At 34.9% G+C, this 21,196-nt stretch overlaps 1 protein-coding gene across 8 annotated transcripts in view; it reads right to left on the reverse strand.

The window, feature by feature from the left end:
* Window positions 1-20,753, reverse strand: part of LOC139119319 (protein unc-80 homolog) — a 182,207-nt gene extending 161,454 nt beyond the window's left edge. For 6 of the 8 annotated variants that reach the window (XM_070683075.1, XM_070683076.1, XM_070683081.1 and 3 more), the window contains exons 1-2: window positions 20,355-20,753; window positions 20,009-20,057 (exon numbers count right to left, since the gene is read on the reverse strand). In XM_070683075.1, coding sequence (XP_070539176.1) covers window positions 20,009-20,057; window positions 20,355-20,449 — 144 coding nt within the window. In that variant the 5' untranslated portion in view covers window positions 20,450-20,753. The remainder of the gene's footprint in view (window positions 1-20,008; window positions 20,058-20,354) is intronic. The other 2 variants (XM_070683079.1, XM_070683078.1) reach the window with 1 other exon arrangement.
* Window positions 20,754-21,196: the final 443 nt, after the last annotated feature.

The raw sequence follows: 21,196 nt of genomic DNA on the forward strand, positions 1-21,196 counted from the left end.
AGACCAGCCGAATACTATATATACATGTATCTCAACATGCTTCCGGGAGTGAAACAAGAATTAATTGTCATTAACACTGAAAAAAATCATAAAAAATTAGTTACTAGCCCTTTCAGTGGGATCATACAACTATTAATTTTCATATTTATTTTTAACAAATTCTCTCGGAAAAAAATTGATTTTCACATTAATCGACAGCATGCGCAGAAGTGTCACAAAATCACTGCAGTCATTTGCTGTGTCATATGATTGGTTACACGGTATATGGCGCATTTACTATAATTGAAAATTCATCACATGACATCTGCAGCACAGACCAACACTGCAGTGAGCTTTTTAGAACAAGGTGTGTGTACTCTATAGTTTTGTGAGGATCATATTGAACAGATTCCAAGTATGACCGATGGAGGCCTGGTGGAAAAAAGCAATCAGTTCATGAACGGACAGTACCCGATATGACGCAATCTGTTTGTTTGCGGATTAATGATGACAAATTTGCCTTTGCATCAGAACATATGGATCTGATGCAATATATGCTATAAATCACAACTTATGTCATCTTTCATTGAGAGCTTCCCTGCCACTCTGTACAGCAGATACAGTACACTAGGTCATGAGATGCTCAATGAGAAGTTAAAATTTATAAACTATTAGCTATTTGCATGCTTTCTTTATAAAATGACACTTAACGGGATATCTTTATTGTTTTCCTTTTGTGAAACAAATATGTTTTCTTACTGATAATTATATATGTATGTTGAAATACCAATTAGCCTTCCCAACAAAATACATACACAATAAAAATTTTACACTATGAAATGTATTTTTATCTTGTCCGGACTAAAATTTGGTTGTCCACAACAATGCTGACACAGTTGATATTAAAAACATACAGTTGGTATTGAAAAGTTGAACACGAGACATATTGACATTATGATTACATATATTCAGTAGAACAAGACTTGTTGTTTACTTACACCAATAAAAGTACCAGAAAGTACATCAATAGTTACATCTCACGTTATAAGCTGTATACCGGTAGGAAGAGAATTTTATTGACCCATTTTAATGACAAATTTGGTCGAGCTCTTACAATTTTCTGCAGTAAACTTGAACACATATATACATGTTTATTGGAATATTAAAGATTACAAAGCAACACAACGGAACCCAATAAAATTCTTCGGAGGTACTTACACTAAGTGTAAATTGGTCTGTGTCATGTGACTACTTGAAACCAATCAGCACTGCCCTACAGATGTATGCCTCTTTAAGAGTAAACTTGTCTTAGTAATTGCACAAACACAAATATGTGAGTTTATCAGCCATCAGTGAAGGAGTAAAAAACTCAGGCAGGAATGGGGGAAAAAAACACATGCCAGACCTCTAGTACCTGTAGCAGTCCAACACACCATTGTGAGACACAATACGCCTGGCTTCCATCAGAAGTGCATAAATATTTAATGATCATGACAAGCTGTTGGGTTTCAAAGGTACAAATCTAGACTCCAACAAAGGAAACTATAACCATTCTCTGTGGTTATGACTACATATGCAACAATTGCTGCATATTTAATATGTTATAGGTGGTTGGATATTCCAGCTAAAGCAATAACAGAAAAAAAAAAACTACAAAGAAAAAAAATTTTCAATAATTTTCATATAAAAATGTTTTGTTATCAAATGACAAAAACCAATGAAAGGTCTTCTCATGCAGCAACAGATAATATTTCCAAAAATTAACTTTGTTGAAAAGCTGATAATTTTTTTTTTTAATTCTTTTACATCGCTACAGAACCTATAAACTGATCCAAAAGTAATGGTTTTCACAATGTATGGTTTGATCAATATGATGCAAACAGTATAGTGTATATAATATTTGAAGCTTTCGTCACAGCTTGTAATGAATTGGGAATTTGCAATATTTTCAGATTTATGAAACTATCAGAGATAATTACAGCTCATGCTGGGAGAATTTCTGAAACTCATGACTGGTTTCAGATTGGAAGCTAGTCTAGCTGTTTCAACTAACAATTATGAAAAGTAACAGGAGTACAGACTACATTATCATCACTCATAAAATAATGATGCTCACATATCATTTATTGATTTGCTTATATATTTATTTGTGTTTGTTATTTATTTGTTTATTTATTTATTTATTTATTTATTGTTTATTATTATTAGGTTGTATATATATTTATTTTTTTGAGTAGTTTTTTTTTCACTTACCTACACATGCAAAATCATCTAATAAATTCTTTTGAATTCTTTCACAATGCTATAGAGCCTTTAAACTGATCCAACGCAATGGTTTTCACAAAGTATGGTTTGATCAATATGATACAAACAGTACAGCGAGCATATAATATTTGCAGCTTTCATCACAGCGTGTAACAAAATTGGTAATTTGCAATATTTTCAGATTTATAAAACTATCTGAGATAAATACAGCCCACATGCTGGGAGAATTTCAGAAACTTGACTGTAAAGCTAGTCTAGCTGTTTCAACTGACAATTATGAAAAGTAACTGGAACACAGACTATACTACCATCACTCATGAAATAATGACGTTCCTTTATCATTTATTTATTAATTTGGTTATACGTTTATTTGTGTTTGTAATTTGTTTATTTACTTATTATTTATTTATTATTATTAGGTTGTATAAATATTTGTTTATTTTTTTTAGTTGTATTTGTTCACTCACCTACACATGTAAATTATCATCTACTCCAAAAAGTATGTACATATATGCAATGATCCTCGTACACTTGGCTGCATTGTTGGATAGTGGCTCTGGAAAAATCACTGATGACTAATATAGTTACAAACTGTCTAATTGACCTGCATGTGCTTTACATTGGAATACATGTACAACTACATTGTATACCCTCCATGATACGACACAACAGGGAATTCATTGTTCACGTTTGCGACAGTTTCCAGAACATGGGAAACAATTTGGATACAAGGAAAGCCATCACGACATATCAGCCAGCATAATTACACGCCATTTATTTTGAATTTCATCGTATGAAGGTTGCACCTTGCTACCTTGTACTTTTTTGATGAGTTGTCATTAAGGACAGACAAAATACGCCTCATTTTCTGTAAGTTTTGTCGTATTCTTTTCTGACATTTCCTAACCAATCAGCACGTGCATGCAGATAATAACGACCGTTCTAAAAGTGATACACATGTCAAGAGACTGCCATTCCACGACGAATACCTCTGATACACGAAAGATACCATCACCGTGGAGACATCTGACATCACGAGACAGCGTTTGCAACTGCAGTGAAAGAACGCCAAACGATGCTCTTCCTCGCATCATTGCGTAATTACTCAGTCATCCAAAGCTAAGCTCTGCTTACCTCCATCAAACAAATCACTGCATTTGAAATTTCCTCATGAACAGGCTCTCCTGGTCTCCTAGCAACCGGCTCTGATGAAGACAAACAGACTTTCTGATTGATGATAGTCTAAAACCCTGGCTATTCTGGTGTTTACATGGAGACCAAATCCCTAGATTTCTGTCATAATTCCTTTATTCCACCCACAAAAGCCCCCAGACTGATAGCGTTTTTGTTCAAGTCAATTCAATTAATATGAAAATTTTGCTCAGATTACTAATAGAAGCATGAGACACACGTGTAAGCTTGTTGTTCCATTGTGGAATACAAGCAATTGACATGGGCATATTTGCATGCTTTACACTGAATCACCAAACTCCCTCAAAAACATTCAAGCGCGTATTTTACATCGAAATCACAATTTGTCCATAAAAAAGAGAATTTTGTTTTGAATATATTTTTTTAGAATTGGCAAATTTGATACTATAATAATGACTTTCGATCACATCTTGACTATGTCCTACATGACACGTTTACTGTACCATGTGATAATAATTCCTGTCAGATAGTTGCCATTTGAACTGAGAGACATTTTTCAGCATCATCGCACACAGCATTGAAAAGGAACTGATTTTCATTTTCTGAAGGGATCAGAAAAATATGACAGCTATGAGGCAGCTGCGTTATTTTGTAAAAGATTAGAATCAATTTTTTTTGAAATTTTTTCCGAAAAGGATGAAATTCAGCATGGTTCGTTTAGCTGTCTGAAACAGATAATGAGATATAATCATGATGTCATGATAAAGTTACTTTATAATTCAATTTTTGAAAAAAATCTTAAAAACTAAAAGATAAAGCTCTGATTCACAAAAGATTGACACCTTGCGATGACCTCATGTTTTCAAACTAAATGAAAAAAATCCTTTCACTGGTTGTGGTGGCTTTAAGCAGTGTGTTCATGTAGGATGTAACATATAGCTGGAATAATGTAATGTGGGTCTGTTCAGTTGAACGTTGTGAATTAACGCCATGACAGACGCTGGAATGACGCACCTGAACCCCGTATATACATGCGTAATTGCGCAACGCTTTGAATTCAGCTTTTATCATCCATCTTCCTTTCGGCTCATTTGTGAATATCTCCAGTTGTTTCAACAACTGTGCTGCGGAGACAACTTTGAAATAAGTCACACTCACACTGTCCTCTACCATTGGGGCATTAAATATGAACACAACTGGATTAGGACAGATTTGAATAATTCTTGCCGCAGAGGATGGAGATTAAGATGCTGACATTTTATTGATAATTGATTATGAATATTAATTTTCATGTGAAATATATCAACCGAGTTTGCACTACATTGGAGAAGAATTCAAACAAACAAACGAATCACATTGAAAATCCTGACAACCACTGTATATGGCTAATTACTCCAATACGTAACAGTGACTTATTTATTCCTTGCAAACATACCAATGGTGTACATTCATAACGTTTAAGTCAAGTGCCAAACCTTCATGCCGAGCACATTCCTAATTAAGGTAACATTACACAACACAATCGTCAAACAGCAAGCACAATGTGTGTAAACTAGATTATCACACTCCGTGACAATCATCAGAGGTGAAAGCCACCATATTCCCAGTTTTCTTTTTTAATAAGCCTTCATTTGATTATCAGCTGACTAACGAACTGTATGAATTTCACTGGGTAATGCATTCCCTAAGGTACCTTAGGTATGAGACAGAGCAAAGCGCACATAAACAGAAGCTATATCACTTAGGTTGTAGAAATTTTGACATCAGTGGTCCTACCATGCTCTGAGACCTTGGCCTGGTGTTGCTGTACTTGGCAAATTACTGATCAATAGATTTCGACTCCAGCAATGGAAATGTCAATACCATCTGTACTTTTCCTAATTTTGACCCAGATTTTATTTAGCTTCACCATGTATGGCAGGAATATTGATATTTACAGCAGCAGCTTCCATAAATTTTGACCTGCATTGATTTGGAAAAATAGGCTAAACTTGAGAATGATATGATTATCAAAGAAAATTACCCAAAATTAATACTACATGAACGACCTTCAGTTAAAAAAAACAAAAGATGGTGTGATTGAGATTTCTGCTTGTACACTTAACCTATTTTCTGGTGATATAACTGATATTTATATACACAGCTACTGAGCAGCAGACCCCAGTGTGAAATGGCCAAGCTGAACTCTTCGATACTGGGACTCTATCAGGCTCAGCTTCTGTGCAAACCTACTTTACGATAATGATGCCGCATTTTACAAGGTACATAAAGGATTTGCACATGGGTTAATCTCATGCAAATAGCAGCCAGCAATCATGGAACAGTTTGGTTTCAAGATTCGGCTTTGGCCTTGGCTGCTCTTTAATAGTAGACAATAATTATTCTACACTTGTAAATACTGAGACAATTAGACAAGTTCACATTAATGAGCTCAGTCAATCGCTATTGATCGGTTAATTGGCTATTAGCGCATAAATATCCCCAAATAACTCCTATTTCGTCTAGGGTATCTGATAACTGTCCTCGTTATAATAATGAACACACTAAAAGGTCTATTATAATGGTGCTGCAGCGTTTCATTTGATATTACGGTATGAATATTTCACGCTCGGCAAATATTGCTCTGTTGACTCTGGGATATTAATATGTTTGCTTTAACCTTTTGTCATAATTGAACCTCTGTAGGGCCTTATTGCTCTATTCACCGCTGGGAAATGCTTTCCTGGCACCATGTTATGTACTATGGAATTAACACTAGATATGAAACGTCAAATCTCTACGAAGAATATTGACAAAAATTCTCCACATCAATTGTGTTTAGCAAAAATGTACAGCTAGTATATCAGACCCCGGTTCATTTGAATATTTTCCATTTCTGTTTTACACTTTGAAAAGATGAAGGTTTTGTGAATGGCTTGATTTGAAAAGGAAACACACTTATCATATGTATCATTACTCATGAAGAAATACTGCAATGGTAAATCAGAATCAAATTTTTTTTTTTGTGCATGGATCCATTACAAGTCATTTTTTGTTATCCTTTCATCCCATATTGCCTGTATAGAGGTCCAACTTTACCAAAGAAAACTATAGGATTGGGTCAAACCATGGTGGTGAAAGGGATTAAATGGCAGCCGTACTGACTTCAACACACAAATTTTGTGCAATAAATTATGAAAAGTCGAGTTTTGTGAATCAAAAAAGTCAAACATTACAACTTGCTAATCCAGTTTCATCCAGGAGGGGGTTTAGAGTTCATAATCAGAGTTCATCATCATCAGATGGAATTAAAGGTGAAATGTCCTCAATTTTTGTGAACTGGTAAATCAAAACTTTTTCTAAAGTTCAATTTGATTTGGTTTGACAAATCATCTATTCATTGCCTATCATAAGTTTGATATCTATTTCTGAAAGTAGAAAGTGCCTCAGGGACAGATATTTGGACTCTCAATTTTCACAATTCTTTTCTAATCTGGCACTTGTGGGGATTCATTTTAAAGCACTCAGAGCAAAAACAAATTTTCTCATGATCAAAGTTTTTTTTCGGAAATTAAAAATTTTCTTCTCCATAGAGATAGCACAGTGATGGTGGCCATTTTGAATTTCATAGATCAGTAAATGTTGGGTTATTTGTTTCTCTTTTACCAAACTTTGCACAGTGACTCCTGATTTTTATTCTTGATTTGGTAAGAGAATGGTTGAAGTCTCAAACAAAGAAGTTTGAGCAAAAGTTTAAGTCATCACTGTTGAGGCGCATACTGCCTTAAATATCAAAATTACAGGAACTATTGCCACCGTACTGTATATGGTCATTTTCAACTTAAATTTCTCAAATTTTTGGAAATATCACTAGCTAAAAAAGATACTTTTTCAATACTTTTTCAACAAATTTAACTTTAAAAGCAGAAATATTTCTCTGACTAAAATAATTAAATTTTTCTTTAAAATTTATAAATATTCTCTCTAACATTTGAGTCAAAGAGGATATATTATGTTGGCTGCTGATAAAAAATATCCAGGAATATTATGAATGTTATGTACAGGTGTGTATTACTAGATGAAGAACAATTTTCGACACATATGTATAATTTCAAAATTTTTTGTGGAAATTTTCAGACAAATATTTAATTGTTCTGCATCTGTGACATCGCTTGGAATCTGATTCAGATTGCTATCAGATTTCAGTAAATTTATGAATTCATAGTAGACAACAAATAAATGTAATTTTTTCTCTTTTAAGGACAAATTAAGGCAGTATATATGTGTATGCTCCTCAAAACTGCAAAATTTATACTTGTGCTCGACCATTCTCAAAATCTAGTATACAAAATCTGGGATCAAATTTTGGTACCAAAAAAACGACTATAATTTAACAATACTTGAAATTCAAAATAGCTGCAACCCTTATGTTACTTTTAAAGTCTATGAAAAAAATGTTTGCTTTGTACAAAAACAAGATGATGAAACGTTCATTTTCTCCCCTTGTTTCAAAATGAAAGCAAAGTATTATAAAAAAAATTGAGAGTCTGAATATCTGTAGATGTCTGTGAATATCTGAGGTACTACACTCTAAAGGTTGTGTTGTAGGTACAACATAAAAAACACTCTCCAGTATCAAAAGAGGGATGTAAGCAGTAAACTATGGGTTGATGACGATAATGTAGTTGTCATATAAACGCTATGGAGTTTCTATAATCGCTGACTTTGAAAGGCTTTAACATGTTGACAATCAGTGAACTCTGTAACTTTTCTATATTGTGCAACATTATTTACAGGTTTAAAGCAAGCACTATATATACATACAGCCCTCCCCCTCCCACAACAATTTTCACGCAGTGGGGACATACCCATATTGTTAGAGAAAACTACAGAAAACATTGCACAAATTATTTCAATGAGATTGAGAAACCCAGAAATGAATGCCAAAGTTATTGAATGTACACCTTTGAAATTTTGCAAAAATTCAGTTCTGCAGTTAAGATGCAAGTAGACGTGCCTACCCATCCTCCATTCAAGACATAGTGCAATGCAGACCATCATGGTCCAAGCAAACTGCATGTACATGCCAGGCATGTACATTATTCCATTACTGCCACAACTGTAGTTGTATAGTTTTGCTAAAACAGGGTTAAACTGAAACATACCATACGTACAAAAACACCTTTAAATATAGAACCTCTACATGTACGGAATGTGCCGAGAGGTAAGGGTAAGTTACTGCATTTTTTGTACTGACAATATATTTCCAAGGGCCCCTGTAACAGTAATTTAAACTACTATATGACCAGACACACTACCACTATTTGGAGATTTATTGAAAATCCAATCTACCACCCAATCTAAATTAAATACTTTGAACCAACCAAATGAAAATCGTATTTCCATGCAACATACATTGTGACCTTTTTTCTTGAATTCTATCTATTATTAGAATGATTCATCAGTTTTGAAGCTGCTTCATAAAATTGTTATACGACTCTCATATGACGCCAGGTTTGAAATATGGTGCTGATATTTTATCACCATCCTCATAAAAAATTCTGTTTTCATGGAAAAAATGGGTGAATAACAGAAATCCAATCTCAATCAAAAAGGCACACAAAGATACAAAGAACAACACATTGGATAAATGTTGGAGGCTTTGAATCTGACGAAAACAAGAAATTTTTGCCTGATATCATCTATGATTAAAGATAACATCCTGTGTTTCATTTCTGAAAGAAATCATAAAATTTCAGAATTTGATTGCGTGATTCAAATGCATTTCAGGAGCAAACATCACACTGAAAGTTCACTTTTATGATAATCTATTAAAGTTCTGGCATCAACACAGCATCCAGAATGATACTGTACAAGTTACAAAACGACAGCTGTAGGTTATAAAACCGACACTTTCGGTGCAAATCACTGCATAAGCCTGAAGTGTAATAAAACTAATATTTAATCAATGTTAAACTATGGTGTCATCTGCCTCTTTGCAAGATCTGTAAAAGTTGAGTGACTGAAAATAAAACACAACAGATGATAGTGACAGCGAGTTGACTATACACATACCTCACTGCTAAAAATACCACAGACCTGTGATGAAGTTGAGATACATGTATATCACTGGCATTTCAAAGGCTGGAATTGTCATCAGCGTACAGATGATATCAAGTGGGAGAGAACAAAATTGACCTAGCAGCCAATATAGCTCGACTGTGATCGTAAAAGACAAATGACTGAATCTGAATCAGGTTGGCCATCTGAAATTAAGAATAGCTTGAAATTAAGTGTCAAAGGAACAGCAGCTGTGCATACAGAATGGAAAGCAACATCCTGAAAATATATAATTAAATAACAATTTAACGACAATTTGAACAAATCTGAATCAGGTCATGCTAAGTTTGCAATTGTTGCATCAGATTTTGACAAATCTTAACGATCCTACATAGGACGTTTCAACAAGCAAAAAAAGATGAGAAACAGTCAATAAATGATAACAGATGACATGAGAACAACAAGAGACACATAGGTATTTGATGCAGCTACTTCTCTGTTACAGAATTTTGAGACAGGAGACGTCTGGACATGTTCTGAGTCATGTCTCTAATTTTCACATACACAAGCTGCAATTAAGGATTCATTAGCACTTTGCCGTCTACAAGCGAGATTTACACATTTACAATGCCATCAGTATGACATTCACAAACTGCAAGCCTTTACTCTGAATTGCCCTCCAGTATCATTAACAAATGACTTCAAACAGGTACTAGCTCTGCACTGTAGAAAACGATAAAATCAAGCTTTTTTCCATTTGAGGAGAGTCGAACGAGAGAACTCCAATAAATATACAAATTGATGGATAAATATTTAAAATTCTTGAGGCAGTGAGCAGAGTATGAAGAAAGCAAAATTTTAACAGGGAGGACATATGTCTGGTTAAAATACCCAGAGGGATCCTTATCAGAATACTGCCTTCTCGAGATTTTTGCTTTTGAATATTTTCTCTCCAAAGCACAGCTTGAAGACAGGGTCATTCTGCACACTGTAGACAACTGGTCATAAAATGACTTTAAAGCTGTAAATATTTGGCATGTTTTTTGTGATGAATTTGACAAAGATAAGGCATGAAATATTGTTACTCTGATAGCTGTGATGTAAAGATAAATAACTAACACAGGAGCAGAGTTCACAGTCGGGAAGAATATCAATTTGTATCAGTGTAGTGTGTTGCTAAAACATTTTTAAGGTAGTAGATGCCTTAAAAGTGAAAGATTTACACTTTTTGCTCAAATTTTCCAAAATCAAACTTTCAAACATTCTCTTACCAAATCAAGAATAAAAACCAGGGTTGCTGTCCAAAAAGTTTGGTATCATAGAAACAAATTACCTGACATTTACCGAAATTTGAAATTCAAAATGGCCGCCATCCCTGTATTAACTCTATGGGGAAAAATAAAATTTTTCAATCTTTGAAAAAGTAAGACAGCAAAAATCTTTCTTAATGAGCCCTTGCAAGTGGTATAAGGATTGCAAAAATTTTTTTGAGTCCAAATATTTTCCCGAGGCGAATTCTACATTAACCCAGACACATTTTTCACCAACAATCATGTATCCATGCCTCCTCGACTTGGAGATTAATTAGTGCTATAGACAAGTAATACAAATTTCAAATTACAATTTACAAAGTCCAGAAATTTAGCAATATTGCCCAGTGATGGGCTTAGGGGATGTGTTATCAGGATCATCTATTTAACTATTAACTGACGAGGATTATGGCACTTATAGACATATGCTAAATGTAAATTGATAATACAATGAAACATTACATCAGTCGTCTTTAACCCAATAGTTAGGTTACAGTTTTTTATTGTCACGTAAATATGATAAATTATACCGCTAATTTTTCATCAAACTGTAGACTAAGCTGCTTCACATAACTTTCAATGAGTTTCATTTGATTTCGTAAGTTCAGTGCCCATCAACAGTTTGAGTGTTATTTGTGAGATACAAAATTGAACTTATCAGCTAGTTTTGAAGTTGTTCAGAATTACATTTTGAAGATGAGATGTTTAAAACCATTCCACTGGGCAAAAAAAGAAAATTTGATTTGATAACATTCAGCAGGCAAAATCTAAAGTGATGTGTTGGATCTCCAAAGAGCCTGTATTGAAATGCACTGGACAAACATCCTTGACACAGACTAAAGCTACAATCTCGTCCTCATAAAATTTACACACACCATGTTTACCAGAACACAGGATCAAGATCTAAGAAAAAAACGCCGCATTTCTGAGAACGTAATTGCTTCTACACTCTCAACCAAGACTCTATATCTACAGGGAGTGCCATAAGGCTATTTCCTTGACTTCAATTTTAATACGCTTGGACACACACACAATGTACGCACATCAAAACGCTTCATCAGTCGTGACAATATGAAACGAGTTGACAGCAAAGTCAATAGCCGACCTCCTTCACTGGGAAAATCTTAATAACTCGAAGGTTGTTTGACAAATAACGTTCTGCAAAAAGCATTTGATATGAAAACAGAGGATGAGAAGGTTAGCAAAGCCCAAATTGATCTTTCAAAATCTTCTGAATAATTTCATTACATCTTTTGATCCCATAAATCACAAAATTTATGTCTGGAACACATTTGTACATTTCATTACTGCACTAGGAAAATTCACACAAGGTAAGTGCCGATTCAATTTTTTTTTTCTTTTGCCCAATTAATCATAATTTGATACTTCCTAGGTCATAAAATGCTATTATGATGGCATAATTGTCATTCCTATACAGCTGCCTTCGCTTCTTTCTCATTTCTTATGGATTTTTATTGATTGTTTAATTAGTTTTATTAATTGTTGTTCACCGTTATTCACAATACTAAATGCAATGATTATTTTAATTGATATCCTTCTTGAACCAGTGTCCACGGGCCATCTCTATTAAATATTGCTTTTTGCTGACTTGGCAGATGGGGAAGTGATAACTGTTTAAGGTAGAACACGACTTGGGGACAGATACTCGGCCTCTCAAACTTTTACAATTCTTTTCTGATATACCACTTGTGGGGGTTCATTTTAAAGCTCTTGGTATAAGAAAACTTTTCACTGGCTTCGTTTTTCAAAATTCGAAAATTTTATTTTTCTCCATAGAGTTAACATAGGGATGGTGGCCATTTAGAATTCTAAATATTGGTAAATCCCTGGTTATTTGTTGCTCTAGTACCAAAACTTGCGCGGCGACCCCCGATTTTAATTCTTGATTTGGAAAGAGAATGCTTGATAGCTTCATTAAGGAAAGTTCCAGCAAAAGCTTATGTCTTTCAAGGCGCATACTACCTTAAAGTGACGAATGCAAATCTGTTTTTCTGTAATATGTTGGGATGGATCACTTTCAAAACATCTGTGGCATGAATAATTTCAATGTCGATACTGCAATAAACATAGTTTCATATTGCACATGTTAATGATCATTTTCATCTCAGCAAAACTTTACAAGACTGTCTGGTTCATACTCTGAATGACAAAATGTCATCAATGTTACACTACTATGTGTTTTCACTAAGGTTTGAGAAGATATATTTACAAGGAATATGATCCCCATTTCTGTTCTCCCATAAATAATATTCTGAGTGGTTTTGACTATGATGTCTTCGCTAGCTGGTGACTCCAATTGAGAATTCACTGAATTGTTGTACATGTATTGCAAGAGGAAGCCCAGTAAATATATACCAGGGTACCAGCCTAAACAAAATCGGTGGGACAAAAATCCACATCTTCTCTTTCTCTATGGTACGCATTCAACAATAGGCAATTTAGATAGCATTATACATCGATGAGTAAAGGGCGTTTGTCAGCACATGGGGTTAGCCCAGGTTTTGGTTATTCAGTTTACAGTTTGATGGAACACATATGGCCTAGATGTGTCACGTCTGTTTCATTTAAATTGTTAAACATGACATTATAAAACACAATTAATCCTGCTATATTCACGTCTAATATATTTATGATATACATTGTTAATAAAACACTTTTAAAGTTTAAATTTGGTTTGATAATGTCTCTTGGAAAATACAATTTAAAATCAAGTGTGACTTGATGATAGTGATGATTTTCCAAGAATCATGCTCCACAGAGAGATCTATTTTGCTCATAGATGTAAATATCACGTAATCAGTCTGGGAGTATGCCTGGAGATCTCCAAACAGTCTAATTTTAGCTCAAGGACACGCTGAAATGTATACATCAAATCTTATTTTAGCAAATCTGTGACTACTCTTACAAAACAATGAACCGTGATCCACTACTCCAGCAGCACTGAATGGGCAGAAACCTACAATACACCAAAACATGTAAAAGTTACCATGAAGAACTGATCTTCCTACTTTGCAGAAAGTCACGATGGTACTCACATGTTGTACATGCAACTAGAAAACTACTGGAAATCATAAAATTATTCTAAATAGACAGCGACTAGTATCATCTAAAATCAAATTGACTAACTGGAATATTATTTTACAGTTACACTCAATGCTATTTTGATACTGGAATGTGGTCATAAACACCCAATGTACCAAAGTGTGTACAATATTGCCACAGTACAGAATCAAATATTGCTTCCTCCGGTACAGTAATATTAAATTCAACGAAGTCATCTAGAAGTACATCTTTACATCAACAAAGTTTTGTTAAATCAGGGGTTGATCAGAGTGTGTGAATTTATTGAATGACTAAATCCTGTTTGTTAAAAATTCCTACAAAGGTATTTCAATAATTAAAAACAACTCAAACATTCTTGCAATAAGAAAAACACTATAAAATATTATGTACAACATATGGTATAATCACGTCTTGTAATATAATCACATTTTTAAAACATTATTTGGAAGAGCATCCTCATAGTGTTAGTTGCAAAAACTGAACTTCCCTATACCCAGTTGAATTTGACCTTGAAAGTAATCAGCAAAAATTGGGAAACCTTGTGACCAGTCACAGCAGGGGACAATTTGAAATTCAGGCAATATCTGTGAAATTACCCCTGAGTATTAAAACAGTATGTAGAGCGATAATTGAAAAGTCCTCAAAAAATCGTGATTTCAGCCAAAAAACGATTTTGATTTACACAATTATCACTTTCTGCATATCCTTGAAAAAATCATGTATTTATACACGATTCAAAACACAAATATCTTGTTTATGGGGTAAATGATCAATCATACAGCTTAATGCTGTTGCAATTTCTGAACAAGATTTAGGTTCAGATTATTTGAAGGATCCTACTTGTGAATAGTGAAATTTAAAGAAATCAAACTGGTTCAGAGAAGAACAGTATTTTTTCACTGAGGAAACTATTTCCAAGTTGAATGCTGCACATACATGTATCATAAACAATATGGAATAATTTTTATCATTTTTATTTAATAAGAAGACAGACCTACAGCATATATATGTACAGGACTTCGAAAAAAATTGATTTTTACATGGAAACATGTACAAGTCCATTTTGGCATTCCTATTTCAAAATAGTGTAAATAACCACTGTCTCTATGATAAATTCACAGAATTTTCAAATAACACAAATATCAGGGAGAAGCTTTGAGTCTGTGTTAAAAATGAAAGTATTTCTGGAGTATAATAATCAGAATTACGACTCAAACTTCACTTATCTCTGCACAAAAAACAGAACACCAAGGATTTACAAACCTAAATGCCCTGGGTATACCTGCATGCAGTAATCCAGCTTATCCCTTACAAATGCATACAGACTGCCAGTCTCCAAAGGTTAATACCAGGGTTTGCAATTTTCTGATTTCTTAAGAAAATCACTCGGTTATCTGCAGTCACTCAAAAAAAGCGCTTTTGAAGTTTACATTTAATTACGTTTCAGTTCTCCTGATAATGCGTCTGTTTAAGGATTTGGGTCGCTACATGTACATGTAAGCTACATATTGGCGCGGTCACAACATCATGGTACACTATTACGTTGTTTTAGTGAGCTACTTTAGGCTCCACTCAGCGTTTTAAATCCACGCCAATGTCATATGTATGCAAATTACAGGCGTATACAATTTGCCCTTTGCATCTTTGTGTAATCCCCGATAGGCAAATTCACAATCCAATCCTAGTACACTGCTTTCATGCATGGAATGCGTACTTGCTCCTAGAAATGGTTTGTCATCTTAATGAGGCAGCCTTCCAATTGGAATTTTTTTTGTACAGACTACGGGCCACATCTGATGCGTTTGCCACATAGTTAACACTGTACAGGTCAAAATCGAAATATTGTATCTCATACATTTTTCAAATTCTTTGAATTTGAAAAATTTATTAATATTAGAAATGTGAAACATTTTCCGATTAAATTATAACAAAGACACAGTTTACTTTGTTTTGAAAAAGTATCAATGCATAAATAAAATGTCACTACTCAATTGTTGGAAAATCTGATTCAATATATCAAAAAAGTTTACTGATCACTGCATTAATTAAGTAAGAAGAGTTTTTTTAGGAGTTGAAAATACTGATCGAAGGCAATGGAGTCAATATTCAGCAAGTGTACATTTCTTGGCAGGTATATATTACACACAGGAGGGAGATGCCCTTCTGGATAGATGTCGGAGTACATGGGTAGAGTTGAACAAGATGTCCCATGATGAGAACTGTCAGGTTTGCAGAATGTCACTTTGAATAACTTCACAGCTCTAGGGTGATTGACCTTGTAGTATGATTTGCTGGGGATTGGTAACAATGTACTGACTTATTGGCTAATGTGTTGCAAGTCTTTAACTTCAATCTGGAGACGATGTGGAAATAGCTACTGTGTTGCAATTTTGATGTGCTAAAGATTGACCTTTTGTTTGATTTGCTGAAGATTGGAAACAATGTAGAAATTAGCTAATATCGCAATTTTTTAAATTCAGCCTAGCCTCAAAACCATGTGGAGATGGCTACTATATTGCAATTTTTTAAGTTAAGTCCATTGGAAACAATTGGGAGACTGCTAAAATAATGCAATTTTTTTGAGTTAATAGCCTTTATTCCAAAGATGTCTACAAAAATGCTAACTAAAAGGTGTTGCAATCTTCTGAGTGCTCTTTGCTTTGCAAAATGTATGACATAAATGCTGACACTGAAAATTATGGTACAAAAATAAAGTTCTGTCTGATTTATAGAATATCAAAAACGCATGTCAAGACAAGCTTTACCAATTTAACACAGTGGGAAGGTTTTGTATGGTGTGTTTTAGAGCATTGTAAATCAACTTTTAAGCAATATGAGCAACGGTTTAACCTTTACATACCGTATTGAATTTATCATTATAAAATTTAAATATCGGTTAATACATACAAAGCCAATCAATCATATTTTTCACAGACAAACAGAAAAACGACATAAGGTTGCCCACTCAATTGAAATCCTGAAAGACTTAACCATCATATGGGTCAGTCTGTCTGTTTAAGATATTATAAGTAATGCACTAGCGAGTGTCCGTTCAACTCTACGGCATTATTCAGTATGATTTTTGAGACGCTGTAAATCAAGTTTTAAGTACGCCACTGTGTCTGTGAACTGGCCTCATTTTCCTAGACTTTGACATTTAGCGGCATTGGCTTAATGTAATGTACTCTCTGACATGAGGCAATATGAGAGACAAATCGTAAACTTGCTGATAAATTACAAATATTCAATACCAAGTCAAGATCTACCTTACTGATTTTCAGGCAAGCAGGAAGATTTAGCATTTAAAGATGGGAATGGAAGAAAGTATTAAAAGACAATAGGTGAATTACCAATGGCATTAACAGCTTATAGAATAAACATCTAATTATGTTTAATTATACATATATTCAATATTTACACTTATTTTACTTTTTTGCATCAAGCTCAGTGATGGATGTTATCATACTGGAAAAGACTAAAAATTGGTACAAGCTTGGCTATCGTTTAAATGGTACCTTCGAATCACCAAAGAGGAAAATGATGGTGAATGGGTTTAGGGTGAAAGACTTTAAGACACTTGTTGTGTCTTAGAATTTTCTCTTCTATTGTAACTCGTATTTGAACAGTCAGGTAACAATAGCCTGCCAAATTGGTTCATACTTTGAGTGGCAGAATGAATGTAATTCATACCAAAGTGTTACATTGAGTATGGAATATTACTACCTATCCCATTAAGGTTGTATGCACCTCGAAACTGAAAAACTTAAAGTTTTCACAAACTTTCAAATTTACTTATGTAACTTTGAACTATTCTCTTTAATACAAATCTAGAATAAAAATTAGGGTCATCTTGCAAATTTTGTTACAAGAATGACAAATTACCCAACATTTACCAATACTTAAAATTCAAAATAGCCATCCCTATGTAAACTCTATGGGGAAAGATTAATTTTCTATTTTCATAAATATAGGACAGTGCCACAGGCAGTAGGCCAGAAAAGTATTAAAATTTGAGAATCCAAATATCTGTCCCCGAGGCACATTCTAAGCGGACGAGGTCATCATCACTTAATTACAGAAGCCTGATATACATGTGTAGTCTACTAATTTGTAGACAATCTAAATCCCAGACATGTTGCCCGCCCATGCATTTATTTGCTCCCATTGTCTGAAACTAATAAATGTATAAAAGTAATTCGCTGTTTATCTCATTCACAAAGCTCCGGACTAACAACATTTTGAATTTTCTCCAGGTCACCAGGAGTCAAACATTCACTGGAGTGCCATCATATTTGTACAGAAAACCATGTTTTATGCCTGTGTTGTCCCCATTTATGGTAGCATGCATCTCAAAAGTGAAAGACAAACTTTTGCTCAAACTTTCCTCAATGAAGTTTTAAGCCATAGTCTTACCTAATAAATTAGGGGTCACCGTGCAAAGTTTAGTACCTGACATTTACTGATATTTAAAATTCAAAATGGCCGCCATCCCTGTGTTAACTCCATGGGAAAAAAAAATTTAATTTTCGAAAAACTAAGATAGTGAAAATTTTTTTCACCCCACGTGTTTTAAAATGAGCCCCCACAAGTGGTAGATCTGAAAAGAATTGTAAAAGTTTGGGAGTCTGAATATCTGTCCCAGAGGCGATACTGCCTCAAGTTATTTTGAGCTTGATTAATGCCCTTTGGGAAATGCATGGATCTACAAACCCTGTCAGCATTGAGCTTTTCAGAGTTGCTATCTAAGGGGTCTACCATCACACCTTGCAAAGGGATGATCAAACAAGAAAATAAAAAATCATGCAAAATAAGAATTGCTTCATTTGACGGGGTGGGGCCGAAAAAGATTGTTAAATGCAAGCAGGAATAAGTATGCCCCTCTCAAGATACATTTGTCAAATCTTGAAATGCAAAATAACTCGAATTGCAGGTCTTCATTCTGAGCATCCCCTTCAAAGATTCCATTAATGAGTAAAATTGTTTCCATTTATGCAGTGTGACTTTACAGAAGAACACTAATGGAGGATATACTATATTGCCAATTGGCGACTTTAATCAAGTTTGTTCATATTTTTCATGTTTAGCACTAGCATAACTCACAAACTGTACAAAATATCATCGAGCTTTTGAATGATATTCCATTGACTGAATTAATATTTTTTCATCAAATTCCTCCAACGACTTCATATTTTATCCACCATCAATTACGCTACCTCATTCATATATATCCCGAAAACGGAGATACCCCGAGGTTTAGAAACATATGACAGATACCATGCGGTCTTTCAAACTAAAATTACTTCCATTCCTAGTAGTATGTTTATTTTTTTATGAATGGTGAAATCCTCAGGTTATTCGTCCCAGCTTTACAAAAGCAATTACTTAATACCGTCGTAATCCGACTAAATTAATGGTACTTGACAATACGTTCCATCGCTAAGTAATAACTGCAAATTGAAATGTGAAAATGTTTGTCGAGCAAATTTGTTGCATCACAAAAATAAAATGTTTTGCCGATGAAAGGACGCCACGCAACTGTGTGGATGAACATTTGTGCGAATTTGAAAGCAATATGAAAGGCGGTAACGTCGGCGTGTAACGAGCATTTCCCTTCAGGGTAATTCTATTGATTTTCATATTTGATTATCATATTTATACCGCCGTTATATCAACAGATACAAATGCGCCCCGTTATTGGGAATAAATGACATTGGGAGATTCCTGGCGAGAGAAAGCTCCATCGTTATTTGGAGACAAACAAAAAACTCCACCCTCGCCCTCTCATATCACGGATATAGCCATCCATAACGAGCCCCATCCGCCGACTTGACTTTTCCGCGGCCTTCAAATATTTGCGTTGAAAATTATTTCCCGCGTGCGTGCCTGCAACCATAATGTTGCGGACTGCAGTGTTTGGGAAAACACTGTTTCATTACTAAAACGCGGGAAGTAAAATTTTATTTACTTGTATATGAACAACATATTTCTCGATGTCTTCTATGTCTTTGTCTTTCTAGCTTGAAGTTTTCTCACAGAGATAGCGTTGTGTGGCGCTTCAGTGAACATTACAGGGCTTTACACAAGTGTAAATGTTCGCAATCAGAACTACGCCGATAAGGCCGAACGGACAAGATGCTATGTGAACAGTAATTGCAAAAGATTGCGGAATTTCCACTTACCACACAGCTAGCCTCGTACTGTTTTCCCAGCTTTGGGCGAATGAACGGGCTGCCGGTGAAAGACAGAGAGAGACAACGTGATATTTCACGAAAATATTCAGCTGATTCATTCATTCATCGGGAGAAAATAAACAAATCGGGTTTACACTGCAATCCGCGTTCGCTTTCGGCGTGCGGCGCGGTGTGTCTATTTCATGATGAAAGACGGCAGCTCGAAATCTTCATTCTCAATGAGTATCTAGCTATCGTTCAAGCATGAACCTCAATGTAGGGGCTCGTCAAATTCCACAGACAGTCAACAAAAGCTCTAGTGACAGTACACTAAAAACACACAAACACGACGTACCTCGTCTGCCTCCACAGGAAAGTCTGTATTGGGAGCGGTATCTGCTTAGCGGCATCCCTCGATGTCTCCGAGGTCGACTTCTTTCTCTTCACCATCGTTCTTCGCGGCGAATCGGCACGTTAAGCAATGTCCTCTTGGGTAGAACCATGCCCAGACAGAGCGATAAGACGACGACTCCGATATTTCACGCGGCGGCGATGGCCGTGGAGATGAGCATTACATCCGAACACGGTATATTCTACTATCCCCGCCACTGTGGATGTTGCCGGCGAGTGTGGCACACACACGTCCTACCAGCTGCCGATTCCACTAGTCCAACCTAATTAGCATAATAAAATTAATCTCGCCTGAGAAGCCTATGGGCAGTAGAGCTAGAGAGAGTGTGTGCGATGTAGCTTATCTAGTATACACAAGCCTTACCACCCTCAGAGAAAGTTGTAATTCTGCAAGCCGTGCGCCGATCTACTAAAATATGTAAGACTAAGCCGATGGTGAAAGTAAAAATCGCTGTGTCGTGTGTTGGCCGTCACATAACAATCTTTAGTTACGTTTTTACAACTTTACATATTATTCAAAAAAAAATCGAGCGATGGTGTTGTAGCATTATTACAATTATCTGTCCACAACTATTTCGGCATTTCTTTTTATTTACTGTCCAGATCACATATTATTCGGTTTAACACTTATTTGATAATTACTATAATTTAAGTCAGAATTGAACTCATCATCCGTGGATAAGTTTATTGACTGGAGTCGTCGTTGTGTACGTCCTAAGCTGGCTATTTCTCTTTCATCACATTATTAATCTGAGCTGTTTTGTTTTATTTTCATTTTATATATAT

This window comes from Ptychodera flava, chromosome 19, assembly GCF_041260155.1.
Source record: "Ptychodera flava strain L36383 chromosome 19, AS_Pfla_20210202, whole genome shotgun sequence".
NCBI lineage: Eukaryota > Metazoa > Hemichordata > Enteropneusta > Ptychoderidae > Ptychodera > Ptychodera flava.